Source organism: Pseudopodoces humilis, chromosome 7 (genome assembly GCF_049639895.1).
Source record: "Pseudopodoces humilis isolate 2021_Gansu_Grassland_sample_001 chromosome 7, ASM4963989v1, whole genome shotgun sequence".
Classification (NCBI taxonomy): Eukaryota; Metazoa; Chordata; class Aves; order Passeriformes; family Paridae; genus Pseudopodoces; species Pseudopodoces humilis.
The window spans coordinates 54621622-54642847 of NC_142206.1; the positions used below are offsets into that span (position 1 = coordinate 54621622).

General features: G+C 39.9%; 1 protein-coding gene across 15 annotated transcripts in view; it reads left to right on the forward strand.

Annotated features, from left to right (window-relative positions):
* LOC148184039 (inverted formin-2-like) overlaps positions 1-13755 on the forward strand; it is a 21718-nt gene extending 7963 nt beyond the window's left edge. For 9 of the 15 annotated variants that reach the window (XM_088057727.1, XM_088057728.1, XM_088057736.1 and 6 more), the window contains 8 exons: positions 908-1008; positions 2679-2749; positions 2850-2957; positions 3551-3621; positions 5356-5485; positions 6146-6310; positions 8902-8937; positions 10759-13755. In XM_088057727.1, the coding sequence (XP_087913853.1) occupies positions 908-1008; positions 2679-2749; positions 2850-2957; positions 3551-3621; positions 5356-5485; positions 6146-6310; positions 8902-8937; positions 10759-10908 (832 nt within the window). In that variant the 3' untranslated portion in view covers positions 10909-13755. Of the gene's footprint in view, positions 1-907; positions 1009-2678; positions 2750-2849; positions 2958-3550; positions 3622-5355; positions 5486-6145; positions 6311-6858; positions 6937-8901; positions 8938-9728; positions 9852-10758 lie in introns of those variants that run through there. The other 6 variants (XM_088057724.1, XR_015772918.1, XM_088057725.1 and 3 more) reach the window with 6 other exon arrangements.
* The last annotated feature ends 7471 nt before the right edge of the window (positions 13756-21226 follow it).

Below are 21226 nucleotides of genomic sequence, written 5' to 3' on the forward strand. Positions count from 1 at the left end.
TATTTGTAGAGCTTGTATGAGAATTTTTTTCCTTCCCAAAGGCCAGAGAGATTTTCAGATACCTTTGTCAAACTACAGTTAAAATAACCTTGGTATGAAAAAACCCTTGACTGTTGAACAGCTATTCCTATGTGGTGTGAAGCTGCAGACTGAATCCTGTCACCAGGCTGCTGATTCACTCCACCCCTGGGTTACAGATTCCAGTTCACCCACTAGAGAGCCCACAAATCCACAAATCACAGCAGTGCCTGTGCTTTCACCACCTCCCCAGTTTTTACCAAGTCAAATGAGGCACACACAGAGAACTCTTTCTGCTGTCTCAAAACCATGGTGATATGTTAAAATTAATAGCAATAGCCCTCCGTAAATCTGATCAGTTGCCATGCCACAAACAGAGACACTTTTTTGAAAATGTGATGGTGAAAATGTGGCTTTTCATTTTCTCAAACTTCTATCTAGATTTAAAAGTCCTTTAGAAAATGTTTTCCTTCCATAATATTAATCCGTGATGAAGTATAAATGTCATTAAAGGGTATCACTGCCAAAATATTTCAAGTTTCTATTCCTGAAGTTAAAAAGAACTAAAACCCTGGCTAGTGTTGCCCAGGAATTGTAAAAAAAAATATGGCCTCATTATGCAAGGTAGTCACTGCCAGATGTCAGTCCAGCATTGCTTTCTGAAAGAGGAGATAATAATTGTTCCTAGGACATCTTTGGAAATATCTGTGTTTGATTTATATATAACCCAGTTCTCATGTCAGAGCATTAAAGAGACCATAAGAATGTTGGTACTGAGCTTTGCCTAAAATGGATGATGCTCTTGCTGAACACAAGTCAATTAATCAGGCCTGTGGGGTTTGTTTTTCATGGTGTTCATTGTGGTTTTTTTCCACTGGTCTCTTTTTAGCTACCAGTTGCGGATTGAATGTATGCTGATTTGTGAGGAAACAAAAATTCTGTTGGAGTGTCTGTGGCCAAAAGCACAAGCCATCAGGACAGCCTGTGAAAGTAAGTACATCAGTGCTGCACCAGTGCCCAGGCTCAGCCACTTTCTTCTACTTGATTAGCATCAGCAGTAGCCTATGCTATAATCTAATCAAAATTAACCTTTTAATGGCTGAATGTGTAGTAAACATCAAAATTATTCTGCAAATTCCTGCTCCTAGAATACATTCTGAAGAATTGCTGTTTGTGCTGGTCTGCTCTGAAGTAGTAGTTCTGCAGAGAAAGAAGGAAATTTTCTTTATCAGAGAATCACAGAATGGTTTGGGTTGGAAAGGACCTTAAAGATGTTCTCGTTGCAACCTCCCTGCCATGGGCAGGAACACCATGCACTAGACCAGGTTGCTCAAAGCCCTACCCAACCTGGCCTTTGAACACTTCCAGGGTTCACAAAATCATTTAGGTTGGAAAAGATCTCTAAGATCACTTGGTCCAACCTTTGACCCATCAACACCTTATCAGCTAGACTTTAGCACTGAGTGCCAAGTTGTTTCTTGGACACCTCCAGGAATGGTGACTCCGCCTCCCTGGGCAGTTCATTCCAATACTTAACAACCCTTTCTGTGAACAAATTCCTCCTGATGTCCAACCTGAACCTTGCCTGGTGCAGCTTGAGGTTGTGTCCTCTCATCCTGTCACTGGGAGAAGAGGCCAAACTCCCCCTGAATACAAAGTTTCAGGGATTTGTAGACAGCAGTAAGGTCTCTCCTGAGATGGAGATGTAAGTGCCAGATCCTGTATGAATACAGGTTACATTTTTGTGTGCAGCAGAGATTTTTGTCCATAACAATGAATCAATTCCAGTTTTTCCTGTAGCGTGCACTGATGCAGTCCAGCTTAGCTCTGTGGTGAAGCAGGACACTGTGCCATACCAGAATCTGATTTGGCTGCCAGAAAAGGGCATCCCAGATGATATTCACCAATATTTCAGGAGAAGTCTCCACCCAAAATTAGCCCTGGTTTTGAAGTTGACTCTCTATTGAAGGTGCTCTTCCAGCTTCAGTTTAATGGTTTTAGAGGGTCACTGATCTCCTGTTAAACACTTTAACTGCAAACTTTTATGTTTACACACAAAACAGGGCTACACCTTGATGTCTGATGTCAGTGCTATGGCTACTTTTATTGGGGAGCAATCAGCAGCTCTCTGCAGTCCTACCCTGACATCCCTGTTCCCCCTCCATCCCATTATGAGGGTCAATGTTTCTGTTCTAATTCTGCCAAAAGCTTTATTCTTGCCCCAGATTCCCCTGCTAAAATGTGCATCTTTTGATTATCGCTCTCACTAACAATGATAACAAGACACAAAGAGCTTTGCTTTGCTTAACTAGAATAAGATGTGCTGGGAGTGAGTGCTATAGACTTGCACAAGTTCATCCACTTTCTTGTATGTGGTTCTCCTTCATAAGGCAGCTGCAGGGTTGATGCATCTATACTCCAAACTTAATGGAAAAACTAGTTTTCCATCTGCTTGTAATGAAGAGATCACAATAGAAAGCTACTCATTACATTTCCATTCAGCTGATTTATTTCTGTACTGGTATTTTTCCAAATCCATAACAATGGCTTGACATAATCTTGGATGAAAATTTTGTTACCATCACTGTCAACCTAAAGAAAATCCTATTTCAGATAATTTAATTTAATTTATTGAAAATGTCTCTCTTCTTATTCTTTAGCAATTCTTACCAGTCACCGACTGCCAGTTTTCTGCCAATTGATTCTTAAAGTTGGAAACTTTCTGAACTATGTAAGTAAAATGATTTCTTTACTTGTTGTATTCTAAAGATAACAGAAAACAATGCAAGACTTGAAAACTGAAAGAAGGAACTTTGTTCTGTGTCTTCTAGGGACGTCACACTGGAGATGCTGGAGGTTTTAAAATTAGTGCCTTACTCAAACTAACAGAAACAAAAGCAAACCAAAACAACATTACTCTGCTTCATCATATTTTGGAGGTACAAAAAATCTGAGAAATTAATCCTGTATGCATTATTCTCAAATATTAATTCCCCAGAAGCTAAGGGGCTTTCACCTCAGTAAGACCCCACTATAGGTACCCAGAAGATGAGCCTTTGTGCTGGAAGTACCATGGAAACTTTTCCACAGGTCTCTATGCAGATGAGATCACAGCCATATACAGTAGTATTTGGAGAGGTAACACTAGGTTTCCTTCCTCCAGTTCCCTTGACATGTCTGCTGGCAGTTTTCTTTCTCTTTTTCAAGTGCTCTCTTGTGTTGACACATATCCCAAATGCATCTGTCAAATGAAATTTATTTTTGTGGTATGAAGACAAAATCTCAGGTCAGCCTGTGCACTGTGGCAGCCCATGGGATGTCAGCCTGAGCACTTAAAATGAGTCTTTTCCTTTCTTTTAACTCCCTGTGGATGCCAACATGAGAAAAAGAATGAACAAGACTAAATTTATCCTTACACTTTTAAGAACAAAACGGAAGTGTTAATTTTTCAGTCCTGATGTTGTCCAGCTGAAAATCTTTCATACTCTTTGACAGCCTGTATAACATAACCATTTTTTCTCTTCAAATTTAGGAGGTTGAAAAAACCCACAGAGATCTCCTGCAGCTTCCCAGAGATCTTGATGTTGTTTCCAAGGCAGCAGGGTAGGACATTGTTTGTTTTTTTCATGTATGAATTACTAACCTCTTTAAAGCCAACAAGGAGCTGAGTCATTTTATGGCGGTGTAATAAGGTCACAGGATTTCTCTGCTGTGGAGAGAGAGTGGTTTCCTTCAACACCAAACAGTGTTGAGATTTATAATTCAACCTGGTTAAGATTTTAAGGTGGAGCTCAGTGTGATTTTTCTTTTGTGGATCCAGTTCTACTTCAGAAGAAAACTGTGTAGTTAGTGAATGTTCCTCATTTTCAAGGACCAGATTCTTCTTCCACATATTGCAATAAAGACATATCTTCCCTGAAGTTTCTCAGTCAGTTCAAGAAGTGTTTGGACAATATTTTTGGGGCACACAGTGTGAATCTAGGGTTCTGTGCAGGGCCAGGAGTTGGACTTGATGATCCTGGTGGATTCAGCACATTCTGTGATTTTTAGGTGAAAGCCCATCTGGAGGTGCAGAGCTTACGTAAGGAGGGAATGATGGGGTGATTTACTGGCAATTGGGGGACCTCAGGACTCCCAGACTTGATTATCAGCATGTGTTCCTAATATATGTAGGTAGAAATTAAAAATGTGTTTTGGTAGACTTTTGACTTTCTGCCATGTGCCTGAAAGCCTCATTAGTCTATTGCCAGCTCTTTCTCTTTAGCTCAAAGGAATTACAGGAGATGTGTTCAATTGCACCAATCAGAATCCACATTTGTAGCACCAGGATTAACATTTTTAATCTTGTTATGAATTCAGAGGATTCATAGGAACCTGGTAGTGATTTAGATTTCCTTGTAACTCAAAGAAGGAGTAATTTTTATATCTGTAGATATGGATTGACATTTATTATGTAGCTGCTAAATAGCTACATAAATAAAAATCAATAGTTTTGAAAGTATTTTAATTCCATAATTAAACAGAAAAACGCTATGGCTTTTGTGAGTTATCTTTGCAGAAGCTAAACTGAATGTTGTTTTCAACCATTAATTTCTTTTTGGATTGTGTCATAATAGAAATATTTTTCTTGACTGAAACTAGATCTTGCTGGCCGATGATATAAATGCACTCTTTGTATAAAGCAATTGCCCTCTACTTTAGTAAAACTCTCAGACTTACAAAATTGATTTGCTAATCAGCCTGTGGAGAGCTGTGCATGGTGCAAATCATGCAAGGGACTCTCCTAAAGCTGCTCACATCTGGATGCACCATGAAGCACCAAGCCAGGTTTTGCCGATTCAGTAAATTTTGTCTGGCCCAGAGAGCAGTTCAGAACTACAGAAGATGTTGGTTTGGCAGTGGTTGTGTTTGGATCTCCACACAAGCTGAAGCAACACAGAGAGGAGATAAAATTTTGGACTATAGGTTGGGGAGAAAAGGCAAGGAGGAAAGAACCAGCTAAATAAGGACAGTATCGGCACAGGGGAGATGAGTTTGTGTAGCCTATGAATAAAAATAGGCAGGAAATTGTTTGGAGTTTTTTGAATACTAGGACAGTGAGTTTCTTCCACAGTCCATCCAGGGAGGTAGTGAGGGCAAAAGCACAGAGTCTTTCTTACATGAGGGTTTGTGCACATGAAAAAGAATTTATACTGAAAAGAACTACCTGCAAAAACAGGGTCTGGGCTGGACAATTAATTCCATGTCCATTTGAAGAGATGATAATGTTTATAATAACCTTTTAAGTTAATGCAATTAAAATACTTCAATATTCTATCCCTTTTATGGACCTTTCAGAATCCACATTGATGCCATGCAGGCTGAGGCAGGTGCCAATTTGAAGAAACTGTTGGAAATAGAGAAACGCTTATTTGTGTCAACATGTGATTTAAAAATACAGCATGGAAAATCTGTGCAAGTAGGTAATGTGAGTGTGACACATTTCCCATCTTTCTTCCTAAACACTCTCTTCTTAAAGGCACTGTGATTCAGGTTACAACTGGACATTAAGCCCTGTGGGAAAGGGGTTATTACTACACCCCCACTGTGCCCTGATGGAAGAAGTATCCCAGATTTTCCTCCATTTCTGTGATGTGATACTGGGATGTGGAAACAGCTGAGGACTAGACAGATTTTTCTGTGGGTTAAAGAAAGGGAAGGCCCTAAAAATGAAATGTAGGCTGCAACTATAAATATGTACAGTGCAGCACAGAAACATGTTTTGTCTCACTGTGCTTTGTGGGGAAAAAGTGGATAGATTTGCAATATGCTTCCCCCTCCCCCCATATTACTTAACATCCTAGCTTTTCATATTCTCAGGACAGGTCACTTAACTAAAACTATAAGATAGAAATCCTGGTGCTGCATGTCCCTTGATCAGTTATCCCAGGTTGTGCCACACTTCCACATGGCTGTATGATGAAAATGCAGATTCAATTCAGAAATAAATATCACACATTGTGAACCAATCTTAGTTGTTAGTTCTTTAAAAACTGACTGCTCTCTGTTAAGTGGCTGAAGTCTTCTGAGCAGTTTGGAATATGCTGCTTTTTAATATGCATAAATTGTGTTACAAAATGTGTCTCAGGGCAGCCTCAATGCTTCAAAGGACCTGCAGAAGGAATTTGCCACCATTGAAAAGAAGAAGAAAGAACTTGCTGATTATCTTTGTGAAGACCAAAAAAAATTGTCTTTGGAAGATGTATTCAGCATAATGAAAACCTTCAGAGAGATCTTCCTCAAGACATTACAGGTGGTTTGCCCTTGTGACTGTTTAGACTTTTAATTTTTTTTTAAAAAAATCAAGGAATAATTTCTATCTTCCTCTACTCTAAGCTAGGTTACCTAACTCTGGTTGCAGAAGTAAATGAAAGTAAATTTATGTGCTTGCAAACTGCAGCAGAAAATGAGGATGTGGGCAAATATAAAATGTGGGGCTTTTTCTGTCTGTATGTGGCGTTTGGTTTTGTTGGTTGGTTCAGGTTTTTTTTTTGGGGGGGGGGGGGAAAGGCAATGGGGATTTTTGGTGTGGAGAAAGGTTCAAGTCATTTTTCTAGTGAGAATTATGGACCAGACTTCAGTGTAATAGGACCTTTGTGGTATGTGAAAGAATGAGCAACCTGACATGCTTTGTAGTCTCTGCTGATAGACAAAAGGTAATTTTTCCAATAGGCAAAGGCTAATTGGAAGATGTGTTTATCTGTTGGCATTTCATTGTACTAGTAAGCTCCAAAGAGTGTGTTTTGCATCCCAAAAAAACCCTTCTGAATATCCCAATGGATTATATTTCTTTACTTATAGGACTTTACTCCTTTCAATAAGGAGTAAGAGAAAAGCAACTTCACCAAAAGTTATGCAGACATACTTCCCACCTGGACTAACGTACTTCCTTTAGGGTCATCTTAATGCCAGGTGATAGTGGCTTCACATTCATACATATTTTGACAGCAAGAATCACCCATTCCTGTGCTGATTCCAGGAGAGCTCCAGCCTGGGTAAACCTTCTGTAGAGAGAACCATCTGCATTACTGCAAGAAGACAGACAGCTCTGCTGCCAGGAGAGACTGGAGGAGTGCTTCAGGGCAGATCACAGATTCAGATGAAAACAATGAAATTTCTGAGGAAGTGATAGAAGATGAAAGACAAAAAATATATCCTCTAATGTTCCCACTATCTGCTTCTCCAGTGAAGAACTGAACTGAGATTTTCCAAGCAATGCAGTTACTCAGGGTCTGAAATGATGTGATACTGCCACACAGAGTCTGGAAAATTAACCCTATAAACCACAGATGTTTTGGCAATATGCTTGATCCTTAAAGTTTCTAAAACTCTAGGCATGAAGGAAAGAATTAAGAGGGTCAAGAACATAATGGCTCAGCATCTGTGGAGAGCTATACTGGAAATTTAAGGGTAATTCCAACAGCTGCAGTTCCTTCAAGAAACAGACCCAGTAAAGGTTATGTAGCATCCTAGTATAGCTGCAGGAGATTCAAACTACGTTTCTAGGTGCTTCTTGCTCACAGCCAAGTCAGAGCAACTATAAAGAAAGCTTCTTTTTATATCCCAAAATGTAAATTCCCTTTCATCTTATTTTGAGTTCCATTTCTCAGCAGTACCTCACCTCAAAGGTACCACAGCTGTTAGCCATGTTGTCTGCACCTCTCTCTTTCACTGCAGACCTAGAATTAATCTCCTCTTCCTCTTGTCTTGCTTTCTTACTATCACTGCAGTAAAGATACTATTTTACTTGAAACAGCAACATGCTGAAAAGCTGAAGGTTTTAATTTTTAAAGCATCTTTTTGTTCTGTGATTTTGATTTTTATGCTAGAATCAGCCACAGGCATCATCTCTTCCCAGTGCCATTTATTTTAAGCTTTAATGCTGAGGTGTAACTTTTATTTTGAGATGAGTCTTCTGTCTCTAAGCAGGTCTCTTAGCACTGCCAAAATCCTTAGTGCTATCTTTCCATTCCCACATCAAATAAGAAGATAAATAGTTTTGATAAATAGTGATCCTTCATGTCTCCTAAGCTTATCTAGAGATTTGGGGTTTCTTACTTTGTTCAAACAAAATCTTTCTCCCTTCCCTGAGGGTTCCTTCTGATCTCTTATCCTTCAGGTAGCAAAAATTGAGTTACACAAATGGAATTATTTTAATAAGACTGTGCCATCTTTCTCTCCATCTACCTGGAGGAAAAAAAAACCCAAATCAACAAAGACTTTCCAAACACCCAAATGATATCCAAAACTGACACAGTGAAAGGAGGCAAGGGAGTTGATTTGTCACCCAGGGCTGATGACTGTTTCACCAGTTCTCAAAAAATAAAAGAAGCAGATGGCAGGAGGAAGGAGACAGGGAGAAAATAGCTTCTCAGCTCAAAGACAAAAAAATCAGAATTGGAGTTTTGCTGGGAACTGAGTGGTAAAATTGTGGGGAAAAGAAACACTGTGATTATAGGGGATTGTGGGAAACATTTGATTTCCCTTAGCATTTGCAGCTGTTCATAGAAGGGAGCTCCCAGTGAAGAGATGGTCTAATCTCAGGAAAAGAAGAAAAAAATGTTCCAAAAAATCTGCTTTAGGAAGTATTCAGTTGATGACAGAGGTTATACAGACAGCTCTGTCCAGGGATAGTTCCTCTGTGTACTCCCCTAGGACAACCAAGCTGGAGCAGCTGCTCTCAGTAGGGTGCATATGGTGCTGGAACAGGATGTGCTTTAGATAGTGTGGGGATAAACAGTTGTTCTGGAGCATCCTTTAATTCAAAAATCAAGCAAGTATCTAACATCCCACAATGAGCAAATCCAAAGTGACACCCTCTTTCACTGACTCTCATCCCTGCAGCTGCCTTCACTAATCCAGGAAGGTGGAGAAGGGACTGTAAGTATTCATTACTCTGCCCTACGAGCACTGTACCTTTTTGGGCTTTCTTGTCTTGAAGAAACTTTAAGTGTGTTTATACTGAATTGTTATGTTGGTTGGGTTTTTTTTTACAGTTTTTCTGAAGAAAAAATTGGCTCAGGCTTGCTCAATTGATAAATTTATTCCTAATGTGTTTTAGCTTGTTCTCACTGCTGTGTGTGCTGTTCAATTAGCAGAACAACATATCCCTGAATTTACCTCCTTTATTTCTCATGGCAGATTACATAGAGACATTCTTCCAGGGCCCACAAATCTGCAAGACTCCCAACAACCACAGTATGACAAAAATGTTATGCTAAGACAGGAATTTATCAGGCAAGCACATAGGAGGCATATGCTGATGGAAGGCTTCTAGGCTCTCTGTAAGACCTCACCACATGTAGGCCATTCTTTCAGAAGCACCCTCTATTTGGAGAAAATGGATCCTTTTCTTTCTGTGTCAAGAATACACAGATTTATTTTTTTTCCTTTTCAAGGCACCCAGTGACAGTTTCTATAACCTTGGGCCTCTAATGGTCCTATATTTAAAACAGACTAACTCTGTTAATGCTCACAAGTTTTCTTTATTTGTTTGAAAGTTCCTTTGGACCAAAGTATCCTAGACTTTTACTTTCTACAAAATCTGGTTCTATAAACTTGTGCATATTGTCTGGGACTTTTTCAGCTCTTCTTATGGAAATAGTGGCAGATGATCCATAGGAATCAAACAGATTTATCACTATAGCGGGAAATTGTATTTTCTCCTTCAGACTCTCGGCAAAGGAGACCACACGTCTCATCAAAAATCTTATCTGCACCAAATCATCAGCATCTTCATGGATGTTATTAGGTTTTGACATATGACACAGCATCCTATGAAGTACTGATCTACCTGCACTGTATAGATTAACTCCTCACTGGTTGCAATCAAAAGCAGACAAGCTTCCAGGTGGGATGGCAATGTTCTAGTGAAAAAGTCAGCTCTAGAACAAAAACTGCAGAAGCGTTTAAGAAAACAGCTTTTATCATCTTTATGTTTGTCGTGGTTTTAAAGTTATCTCTGTTGTTCAGAACTACCTTCTCCCACTGTTGTGCTACTTATCAAAAGCCAGAAATACTCTTCCACTGAGTAATGGTCTTCTTTGCTAGCAGTAATCATTCCAATCCTTTTTCTTCCTCCATTAATCATATTATTCTGGTACCAGCAGCTCTGTGGAAACCAGAATCCTGCCTATCTACATAAATCCCAGCAGGATTTATGCCATTCTGGCAATTGTGTGAGTGACACCGAAAAACATCCAGCCTGGACTCTAGCCCTGAACTGTAGTGCAGAAATTTAATTTAATTTCTGCAGTAATTTAATTTAATGAGAGCCTGAAGAGAAACTGTGAATTGCTGTTTAACACAGCTGAACAGCTCCTGAAAGTTCTGGTAGAAATCTCTGAATACAAACAAGGTTGCTATGGGATAAATCTCTAGAATGCTAATTAGGTTAAACTAATGTTCTGTATTGTGGACAAAGGGACTAATTAAGAAGAATGCATTTCAGTCCATAGTTGAAAGTTGTAGTTAAAGCTGATGAAATAGTTTGCTGGTAACATCAGCACATGGAGAAGGCCATAGGGACTGACCAGGAAGCTCTGTTCTGCTATTTACCCTCAAACCCCAGCAGCCAAGAGTTTTAAGTGCACACAGGGCATGTTCAGAATACGTATTCATTGCAAACTGAGAGTTTCTTAACAAGCTTTTCCTTCAGAAACTCTTATTTACTTTTTAATTTGTCATTCTGTCTGAATGCAGGAAAATCAAGAAAGGAAGGAGCAAGCTGCAAAATCTGAGAAAAGGAAGAAACAGTTTAAAGAAGAAGATGCAAAGCGGCTAAAGGGAGAGTATGGAGAGTGTAGTACATTTAATAATTCTGTTTTTATTAGCCAATCTTTTGTTAATTAGAAGGAATTTATCTGTTAACTCTGGCTGATCTGATACAATGAAAGTGACTTAGCCATGGATGATGTAGTTGTCAAGCAGATGCAGAGTGAGACATCAATTACCAAATTTCAAGTGCAAGTGAATGCTTGGAAGAAATCATGATAGGGATATTAGAAAAAAATACCACTCCCAATGAGCAAGTTTCTCCTACTTCACTCAGAGGTGGAAGATATCCTGCTATTCTCCTTAATATTTGTTGGGAGACTTTTAGGGTTATAGAAATCTGGACACACTTGAACTTCATGCAGCATTGTAGGCAAATTGTGTCCAGTGTAATTGTTACCACAACATTTTCTTTCTTTTGATCAGAGATCTGATACCTTAAAGGAGTTATGCCTGTACTCAAAGAAGCATGTGTGCTGAGTGATGCAGAAAAGCACTTGGTATGCTGGATCTCTCTGGGTGTGAAGCATATATAGTGCTAATATTGGCATGTGTATATTTTAAATTTTTATTTTGGCAAATACTTGGAATCCACTTTTATTGAATATTTCTGCCAATAACATTTGGTTGCAATTCTTGGTTGTTCAGAGAACCACTGCAAAGAAGCCATTAGTAAATCTGAGTGGGGTTCATGTAACTTGGAAGACTGTTTTTTCTTGTATCTGGTGTCTAAACATATGGCCTTCTTTTAGTTCCTCTTTCAAGTTATTCACTTTTAGAAATACATTTTTAAAATACATAAAATCCATTGAAAACTGACCAAAGCAAAGTTTCTAATGTTGTCTTGTCAAGTTCTACCACAAATATGTTTTACATACTTTGCAATCATAGCACACTTAATGTAAAGCTACAGATTAAAACAAGAAAAACCTTTCTGCTATAAATAGAAAAGAGTAACCTAGTATATGATAAAATAAAATCAGGAAGCAACATTTATCAGCTGTAAGAATTAAAGGTGTGTTTCCACCCTGTAAAGAGAATTAGCACCATACCAGAAGAACATTCTGTATTTCCAGGAGACAGTTTAGGGGGAACTGTCATTATTTTTGTTCCTTTTTGAGAAGGTGGATTTAATTCTTGGGGAGTATAAACTTGAGCATGAAAAGAGTATTTAGAGCCTGAATTATTTTTCAGTACCGATTTTAAAGAACAGTAGATAGCAGTGGTGATAAAGACAATCAGGAACTTTTAAAATATATTTTAATCTCAGTCAGGGTATGGTGACAAAATAACAGAGGGTATCAGATCTGGCATGGCAGGATGCTGAAGCTCATCTTAACATTCTTCATTCTATGTAAAATGGGTTTTTGGGTTTTTTTCTAATCATATAATCAGCAAGTTAAGTAATTATTTTCTGAAGAAGGGAATGAAAAGACAGTAAATCTGATGAACCCCTATCAGCCTGTGCTTACAGGATTGTCAAGGCCTGGTTCCACAAAGCATGAAGCAGCCCTTTAATTTTGCAGGTGTCTCCCTTGATGCCAGCAACACACAGTCCTGTTCAGGGATCTCTAAAGGTCCCAGTCCTGCAGTCTCTGACTCTCTGACCTTAAGTGCAGTCACATGCTCCGTCAGTGAATATCTGGTTTGTCCAGTTGTCTGAGGATCATTTCTCTGCAGCTGACAGATCTGCCAGGGACAGCACACAGCAGCAATGCCTCTTAGGGCCAGCAATCATCTCGCTCCCTGGATTGCAAACAGGAGAGGTGAAGTTAGAAGAGCCCGTTGCTGAAGTGTTTAGAGATTACAAGTGAGGGCTTCAGCTGCTGAGAACTGCTGAGAACCAAACTGAGTCAAAAACTGCTACCAAAAATCAAGTGGAGAGTACTATTTAGACAACTGAGCAATATCTTACTTGATTCCACATATTAAAAACATCTTTTCTGCAAATAATATTTAAGATAAGATTTCCAAAATAATTTGGTGACAGGCTCATGCCAATTCCAGGGACTCAGACATTCTAGGGTTGGGATTTTTTTTCACTCCTCTGGACATGTTTATATATGTATGTACATTGATTTTTTTCCCCCCCCTACGCTTCATAGTGGATTAAGCGACTCCCCTGCCTTATTTTCTTCAGCTTCTGTTGCAGCAGCTTCCATTACTTGGCATTTAAATTCTTCTGGAGAATTCTATCAGATAATTACAAGGACTATATTTTATATGTTACTTCTAGAAAAATAACATATATTGTATGTATATTACTACAAGAAAAATAACATCTAGAGGTTTCTTTAGCTAACCAAGTGGATTTTTTCTAATAAACTTTTTCTAATAAAAATTTGGGGATACAGCTAATTACCAGAGTAAGAAACAGAACAAGGACACTTAAGAACAAAATATGGAAACATGCATTTAAATATCTGATGAGAATTTAGGTATGCCACTAAAAACTATAACTGCAGCAGAAAATGAAATGTTAAAAGATAAAGAGCAGGTAAGTTTTGATGAACAGTACAGAAATTCCAGAGCAAAACTGCTATAATTACACATAGAAAACAAAATCAGATTCCTAATCCAATTCCATATATTGATATATCCAGGGTCAAATACAAAAGCTTTCCTCTGGCAAAATTCTTATTATCTGTTTTTACACAGAACTTATTTGTTTGCCTGTAAGTTGCAAGCTGATATATGATAAAATGTCACCAACACAAATTGCTCTTGCAATAGTAAAAGCATCTAGTCTTCAAGAGCTGGGGAAATCAATATTCTGCTGGTAAAATCTTACTGGGTCACTGTTGTATCGCTTGAGTTGGATTTTTTAAAGCATTTAATAATGGTTTAAAAACTGTGTATGAAGGATAAGTACAACTTTCAGTGCAGTTTACTTACAACTGTGTTGTATTATAGTATGTGTTTGTAATCCAGGATGTATTTCACTTTTGTATATCTGCATTTTAGTAAACAGCTAAACAAAAGTACCTGAATTTCTGAAGCTTATTAGTTGCAGCTTTAAATCACATACTAGCAAGTGAGATCCTGAGCAAGTGCTTTTCTTGTGCTGATAGTGAATACACTAATAGTATTTTTATTTTATTTATTTTTAAGTATAAACAACAGGACAGATTATCTGGATATTAATCTAAAAAGACGGTGAACAAAAGAGAAAAAAACTTAATTACATCTGGCAATATAAAACTGCTAAGCAGTTAAATTAATTCCCTGTGAGCTCTAGAAAACTGCAAAAACTCTTTAAAAAAAAATAAAATTAAAAATCTTGACCCTGTGCCCCAGAGTTCAATGAGTTTGCCACAGTTTTTTTACCAAGAGCCTGATAGACTTCAGGCCATGCTCTCACAGGCATAAATGAGCATAACCATATTGCAATGCCCCTATAATTTCTTTGTAAATATACACCCCCCTGTATAATCTCTTTATTGCCTGGAAAGATTCAAGTTGAACTCATTTCATTAAAATGTGTCTTTAAATCTTTCCACAGACTTTATGAAATCTTATTTCTGTGTATAGTGTTTACCCAAATAGCTGAAATAATGTGAAGAAGCCTTTAGTTTCAGTATCAGCTTGATTATTTGTTGGGCAGAGAGAAAGAAGTTGTGAATGTCCCATCCCTGGGAGTGTTCAAGGCCAGGCAGGATAGGGCTTGGAGCAACCTGGTCTGGTGGAAGGTGTCCCTGCCCATGGCAGAGGAACTGGAATGAGTTGATCTCTAAGGGCCCTTCCAACCCAAACCATTCACCTATTAAAGGTTTCAGCGTAGGATGCCAGAGATTAAATCATGTTCACATCTCTGGTCAGCAAAAAGAGATCTGAAGCAGCAAAGTGTGTCACATCCCACCTGAAATCCTTAAATCATTGGCTACTCTGGGGTGACAACCCAAATACACTTTTGTGGGGTATTTGCTCTGGTTTATGCATTCAAAATTCATAAGGGAGGGAGTTGGTAGCAAAGCCACCTGATGTGAGAGCTTATACCTGAACGGAGGTTCACACTCACAGACATGAAAGTGATTGCAGGTTTAGGTGGCAGATGAACAACTTAAATGTTACTTAACCATTTGACCTGGGCTTCTAAACAGGTGAACCTTTCAGTGCAAGAGTTTGAGTCAAAGTCTTCAGAAAATAACTACAGCACTGGGACATATACAGTTAGTAAAGCTGGTCTAACTTAAAGCAGTCAATGTGGAATCACTTCTGCCTTAACTCGAAAAGTACCCAAGGACAACAGGAATCCTTAAGTCTAGACAAGCTGCTGCTGCTGCTGTGCTCAAATGTAACCCTTATGCGTAGTGTTGGAGCAAAGATGGTCTTATTCACAGCTTCTGTTTAAAGATTACTAAAGCTTTACACACCTGTCCTTGCTTATCAGATTAGTTTGTTAATCTAATAAGACATGCAAACACTTTTAATTTCATCCTACACACCACAGAGAAAACGTGTTACCACTCCCTCATAAATTGCATCAGGCTTTACATATTTGCAGGTTGTTATCATGTCACCTTTGGTCTCCTTTTTCCTAGACTAACACCCTTTCAGTTTTTCAGCTTAGAGCTTTCCCAGTATTTGCATCCTAGGATTTTCCACACCTGTGTTCATGCACTTGTGGATCTCTTCTTGATTTTCTCCAGCTGGATCTCATCTTCCCCACTGTGCAGTGCTGGATCTCTGGCTGGGCAGTTCAGCACGGCTCAGGACAGTGAAAGGACACCTGCCTGCATTTTACAGGTTATTCTGCCATCGCAGCAAGACATTTGACTTCTTCTGCAACCATTTTGACCCTTATTCAGAGAGGCATCCTGCTCTCCAGCATGATACTTGTTGCTTTTATCTTCATTCATCTGCACATTTAATAAATGCACTTTTTTTCATGCTTCAAGTCTTTCATGGAAACAGAAAATAAAATGGAATCACAAACACTGCCTCTCTCATTTGATGTGTACTCTATCCAAATAATTATTTCTTTATTACTCTCCAAGTATAGATCTTTATGTGCTTTTGCACCATTTTACCATTTTTATCAGGGATGTTAACAAACACGTGTTTGGCAAAATTGCAGTTCTGAAAAGTAACAGTATAGTTTGAGTTAATTTATTCTGAAGTAAATCTAAAGTGCACTGCTTTAATCGTGGGCACGTATTTTCGTTCTTTAGTCACCCAAAAGTAAAAAGCGCTGCATTTTTTTATCTGAGAAGGCAAATGCTCAGATGTTTTTTCTGTGAAATTGCAAAGGTCAAGTGCTGCCAGATGAATTGGTTTTAATGGAGGAGCTCTGAGGAACAGGGAGCTAATCTGAGACACCAATTCTGACTACTGAGCTAACAGCTCATTCCCTTCTTTATCAGTACCCAGCACCAGGTGACCCACAGGGGATGGGGCTGCTGCCTTGCTGTGGCCCTTACAAGTCCCATGGCACTCTGAATGACCTCACTGTTAATATCTTACTCAATTTAAAAGTCAAACATTTGCTTTTTACTACGCAAAATCTACCTTGGAGATCTGGGTCTTTTTTCCATCTCACGCATAAAAATGTATTTAAATCCATTGATTTCCAGTGGACTTAAGTTTCCTTTTAACTTGGCATTAGAAGTTTGTCGCTTGGTGTCTCACCTCAGGTAATTAATCTGCTTCATATTAATTCTATGCTGATTTAAATAATTTGAATTTTTATAATGATAAGTGTTCCCCTGGTTGATTAGTTTGCTTTCAAAGTGTCCAGTATTTTTCCACGAAAAACAGTTTACAGAAATAGAAGAATTGACATTGGTCACACGAGAAAGAAAATAAAACTGGAGTTTATGGCCATCTCAGAATGACAGTGAATGCACCTTTTTTTGAAGATATATGAAAGTTAAAAATGTATTTTTTGTGGCTGAGAGCCACAAAGACCAAACAGCAGAGAAGTCTGTCATCTCCTGTCAAAAAGACTGGAGTCTGTCCTTAAGCAGGGCAATTTACACGCGGTCATGTCAGGATGATTAGCTTTTAAAAAATTAAGAGCATAACCAAAACCTATACTAATAGGTGTAGAGTACCATAAAGAGAGGGGAAAAAAAAAAAACAAACCTGCAAGAATGGTGATGTTACATGCCATAAAAATAGCAATAAATAGAACTCCACCATCTTCTCTGACTCCAAAATGTAGTTGTAAACAGCTTCTTCTAGAGAGGAACAGCACTAGGAATATGCATTTTTGAAGCAAAGTATGTTTCTGTATTCTGTCTGTGTGGAGCTGACTTGCAAGTCATTGGTTTTGAGGAGAATTAGAGGAGAATCAGTGAGGGAAGTGATGCTACTGCTACATTTCACTGTCCCTGGGGCTCCTGTTTTCAGATTGTAAAAGCAACCATAAACACAATGCCTGACAAATATTTATTCCACAATGAGATGACACAGTTTTTATTATTTTATGGACAAAATTATTTTGTTATCAAGTTGCAAAAAACTCTGAAACATGCCAGAAGAGTAAGGGAAGTTTTAGAGGAAAATTTGAAAGAAAATAAAGCCTGGAAGTGAATTAAACTGGGGTAAACTACAAAAGGGAAAAGCAAAAGCCAAACCAGATCACTCTGGCACTGGCTCTCTTTGACAGCTATCAAGACAGACTTCATTAAGACACTCAATGTAGTGAAGAGTATGGGCTGAGAACAATTACAAAGTCAGCTAAAGAGAAGACATTAACAATAATTTCTGTTGCTCAGCAGGACCAGATTGGCTGCATATGTTTAAGGAGATGACAGACCAGTACAGAAGTTTTTCAGATGAGGTCCACAAGCTGTCACTGTGTGGCTGGGAAAAGAAAATGGCCAGTGCTGTGTGTTCCCACATGAGATGGAACAAGTTCAAGCTTGAGTGGTCTGATGTTGGGCAGCTTTAGACTGCCTGGTAGCAGGGCAAGAAGCCCAAAGAGTAAAGCCTGCACTCAAGGAGTTGTGGCCAGACCATTTGGTGCATATTAGACCACAGGAATCACAAGTTTTAAAAGAATTCACAGTAGCTAATTCCTGTATTCAGTCTGGCTAAGATGGAATTAACTTTCCCCATAGCAGCCCTTCTGTGAGGTGTGAGCTGTGAGAAAGAGCAGTGCTTTGCACTGGTAGCTGGAAGGGTACTCATAACACATCAGTGTTTTGGCTGCTGCTGAATGGCACTCACACAGCATCAAGGTTGTCTCTCCAACATTACTCCCCACACAAGTAGGCTGTGGGAGGGGACATAACCAGCACAGCTGATCCAAACTGATCAAAGGGTGTACTCAGGTAAAGCAAAGAGAAAGGAGGAGGAAGGGGGCCATTTATTATTTATGACATTTGTCTTCCAGAGCAACCACTACATGTGCTGAAGCCCTGCTTCCCAGGAAGTGGCCAAACACCATTTGCTGATGGCAGATAGAGAACTACATTTTTTGGGTTTTTCCTTTGCTTGTGTGATCTTTGCTTTTGTTTCAGAAAACTGCCTTTATCTTGACCCATGAGGGGTTTTATCATCTTTTTTTCTCTGCCCCCATTCTGCTGAACAGGGGAGCAATAGAGCAGCTTGGGGGGTAACTGGCTCCATCCAAGGTCAACCCACCACATGTCCTTCAAACCAAAATAATGGTAAAAAAAAAAAATAAAGGTTAAAATTCTACAACACAAAATTCCAAAACCCAAGCTGGAGTCTTATCTCTCAGGCCACATTATATCGTATGTGTCATCTGGCTGTGAATATATACATGAAATGCCAAGTAGCTGCATTGTGCATGTGAAGTGCCAATGGCAGAATGAGGCAGTGGTATTTCAGTGTGTGAGATACCAGCACTACAGTGAGGTGAGGGAAAGGAGCTGACTCTCACCATGTATGTGAAATTTGGCAAGTCCAGGAATGTCTTCGGTGAGATATTTCCCTCTGAAAAGAGAAGACTAAATGCCTGGTAGAAGGCAACAGGAACTTGACACGGACCACAGTGTACAATTCTCTCTGCCCATATTCAAAAAACATGAGCAAAAATCAGAACAGGTGCAGGACCGGCAGGTGAGAATGATCAGCAGTTTGAGAGTCTGCCTTGAGAGAAGAGAAAAAAATCTTGTCTTTTTCTGCTGAGCAAAACAAAGCTGGAGACTGGATGTAATTCTGTCTATAAATAAACACGCAGGGAAGGGAAAGGAAGAAGTATTTAAACCAAATGGCAACATCAGCTTAGAACATATGGATATAAATCGGCCATAAGGCCAAAATTAGCAGAGGTTTCTAACTAGAACAGCTCTGGAACTTATTCAATAGGAACAGTGAGGTGTTGTATAATTTCACTGACTGCAGAAGCCAGAGAACTTGGCTCAAACATCAGGAGTTCCCTTTCTGTCTTCTCTTCCATATTTATTACCTCCACTGTTCCCTACTTCATACTCAGCTGGAGCATACAGAGTGTTAAATCTCTTCTACATCTTTTTCCTAGAAGAAATGCTGCAAATGCTAGAATTGAAGTAAAGCAAATGTCTTCTCCTTTTGCCATCATGAATCCCTACAAAGTGCTGGAGTCTGGATTATGTCCTATACATGCACATACATAAACGCATACACGTATGTCTATAGGCATGGGTAGAACTTTACATGCACACATACAAGGCTCACATTTTGTTTCAAGTGGGCTGTACACACTGGACATTTTTATTTCTCAGGAGTTCATTAGAGCATTCCAATAGTTTCTTTTCATCCTTCTGCCAGAGTAATAGGTCGTGGAACTACCCTTCTACATTTTTACCACTGCACAAACCATGTGCTTGTGTGATCTCATAAATATCACAGCATCTCATCTGAGTCAGAATGTAAGAGAGGGAATGTGTCACTGGGAAATGCTGAATTTCTGTCCCTTACTCTCTTGGTAGGGATCACATGCACACAATTGCCAGGAGAAGCATGGAAGCAGCAGCTGGTGCAGTTTCCCCTACACTGAAGCTGGAGCCTGGTATGTTCTGCTGTTTTACCTCTGTGCATGTGTGTGTGTTGGTACATACATGCATTTGTGCACCTCACACTAACATTGGTGCACGTGACTCAGACACGTCTGTTAACCGTACACATTTCAACTTGCATTTTTAAAGGACACTGTGCCAACGTGCCTGGAGCTACAGGGCATGTGCTGCAGAAAAAGCCAAGCCTAGCCTGTGACTCGTGTGTGGGGAAGGGGTTATAGGTGACAGGCATGGTCTGTTTGCCTGTCACAACAGAGAAGTGGGAGCTTAAATCTGTCCCTGCGACACAGCTCCACATGCCTTGCTTGTTTATCTGTCTCAAAGGGATGGCCCTGAGGGTTTTTTTTCAGGTCAGTGTGTGAGTGTACATGTGGCTGTGGGTGTGTGCCACGTTAAAATAGTCTTGAGTGTCTCAGGCCATGGAACAGACCATGTCTGTGCCTGTCACAGGGATGTCAGGATAAGTGCCAGTTCAGTAACAACAGTCATGTGTATTTTAGGCTAATGTGTGTGTCAGTCAAACTCGGAGTGTGCCTGCCTGTATTTCTCAGGCCAGCAAGTAGATGTTTGTGTCTCATGATCCCTGTGTGCTGGAGCAGCTTGTGTGCTTGTCCCTTTCCTTCCAATTGTCACATATGACAGGGTATTCTGAGTGTAGCTGTGCACATGCCAGGCTTCTCTGAGTGTGCAATTCCCTGCATATCTGACAGCAACAGTCCCAAATACCTCAGGGCAACATCCATTTTGTAGTGATAGTGGCCTGTGTTCCTCGGGCCAGTGTCTGTCTGTCTGTGACACAGGATCACGTGCCTCAGGACTGTTTGTGTGTGTCTGTGTGTGTCTGCATCTCATGGGGACAACAGCTCCTGTGCCTAAGACCCTGAGAGCTCAGTAACAGTGAGTTTGTGACTATCACACTGACAGTCATGCACCTCAGTAGGACACGTCTGTACATCAGTGTGACATGGCCCCACAGGCCTCAGACCGCTGTGACAGCCACATGCCTTGAACCCGTGTGCTGTGACTCTGACATGCAGCCCCCTGAGAGAGTGACACAGCTTCAGACTCCTGCATGAGAGTGCCTCACAGCCCGATGTCTGTCCATCTGTCTGTCCGCACCACCGGCTCATCTCAGACTCATGTCTGCCTGAGGGTGACACGGGCCTGCATCCCTCTGAGGTGCCCATTACATGCATGCCCGGGGCTGTGCACTCCTCACAGTTCCACAGCCTCTGTCAGCTGTGCCTGTGTGCAAGGGGACCGTGAGGGGACCGTGCTTGTGTGGGGTGCTCCGAGTGCATGTGTGTAAGGGGACTGTGTCTGTGAGGCACTACAGTGTGTGCTGTGTGTGTGAGGGGACTCTGAGTGTGAGAGGTCCTGTGAGAGCGGGTGTGTATATCTGTCTGTGTGTCTGTCTGTATGTGTGT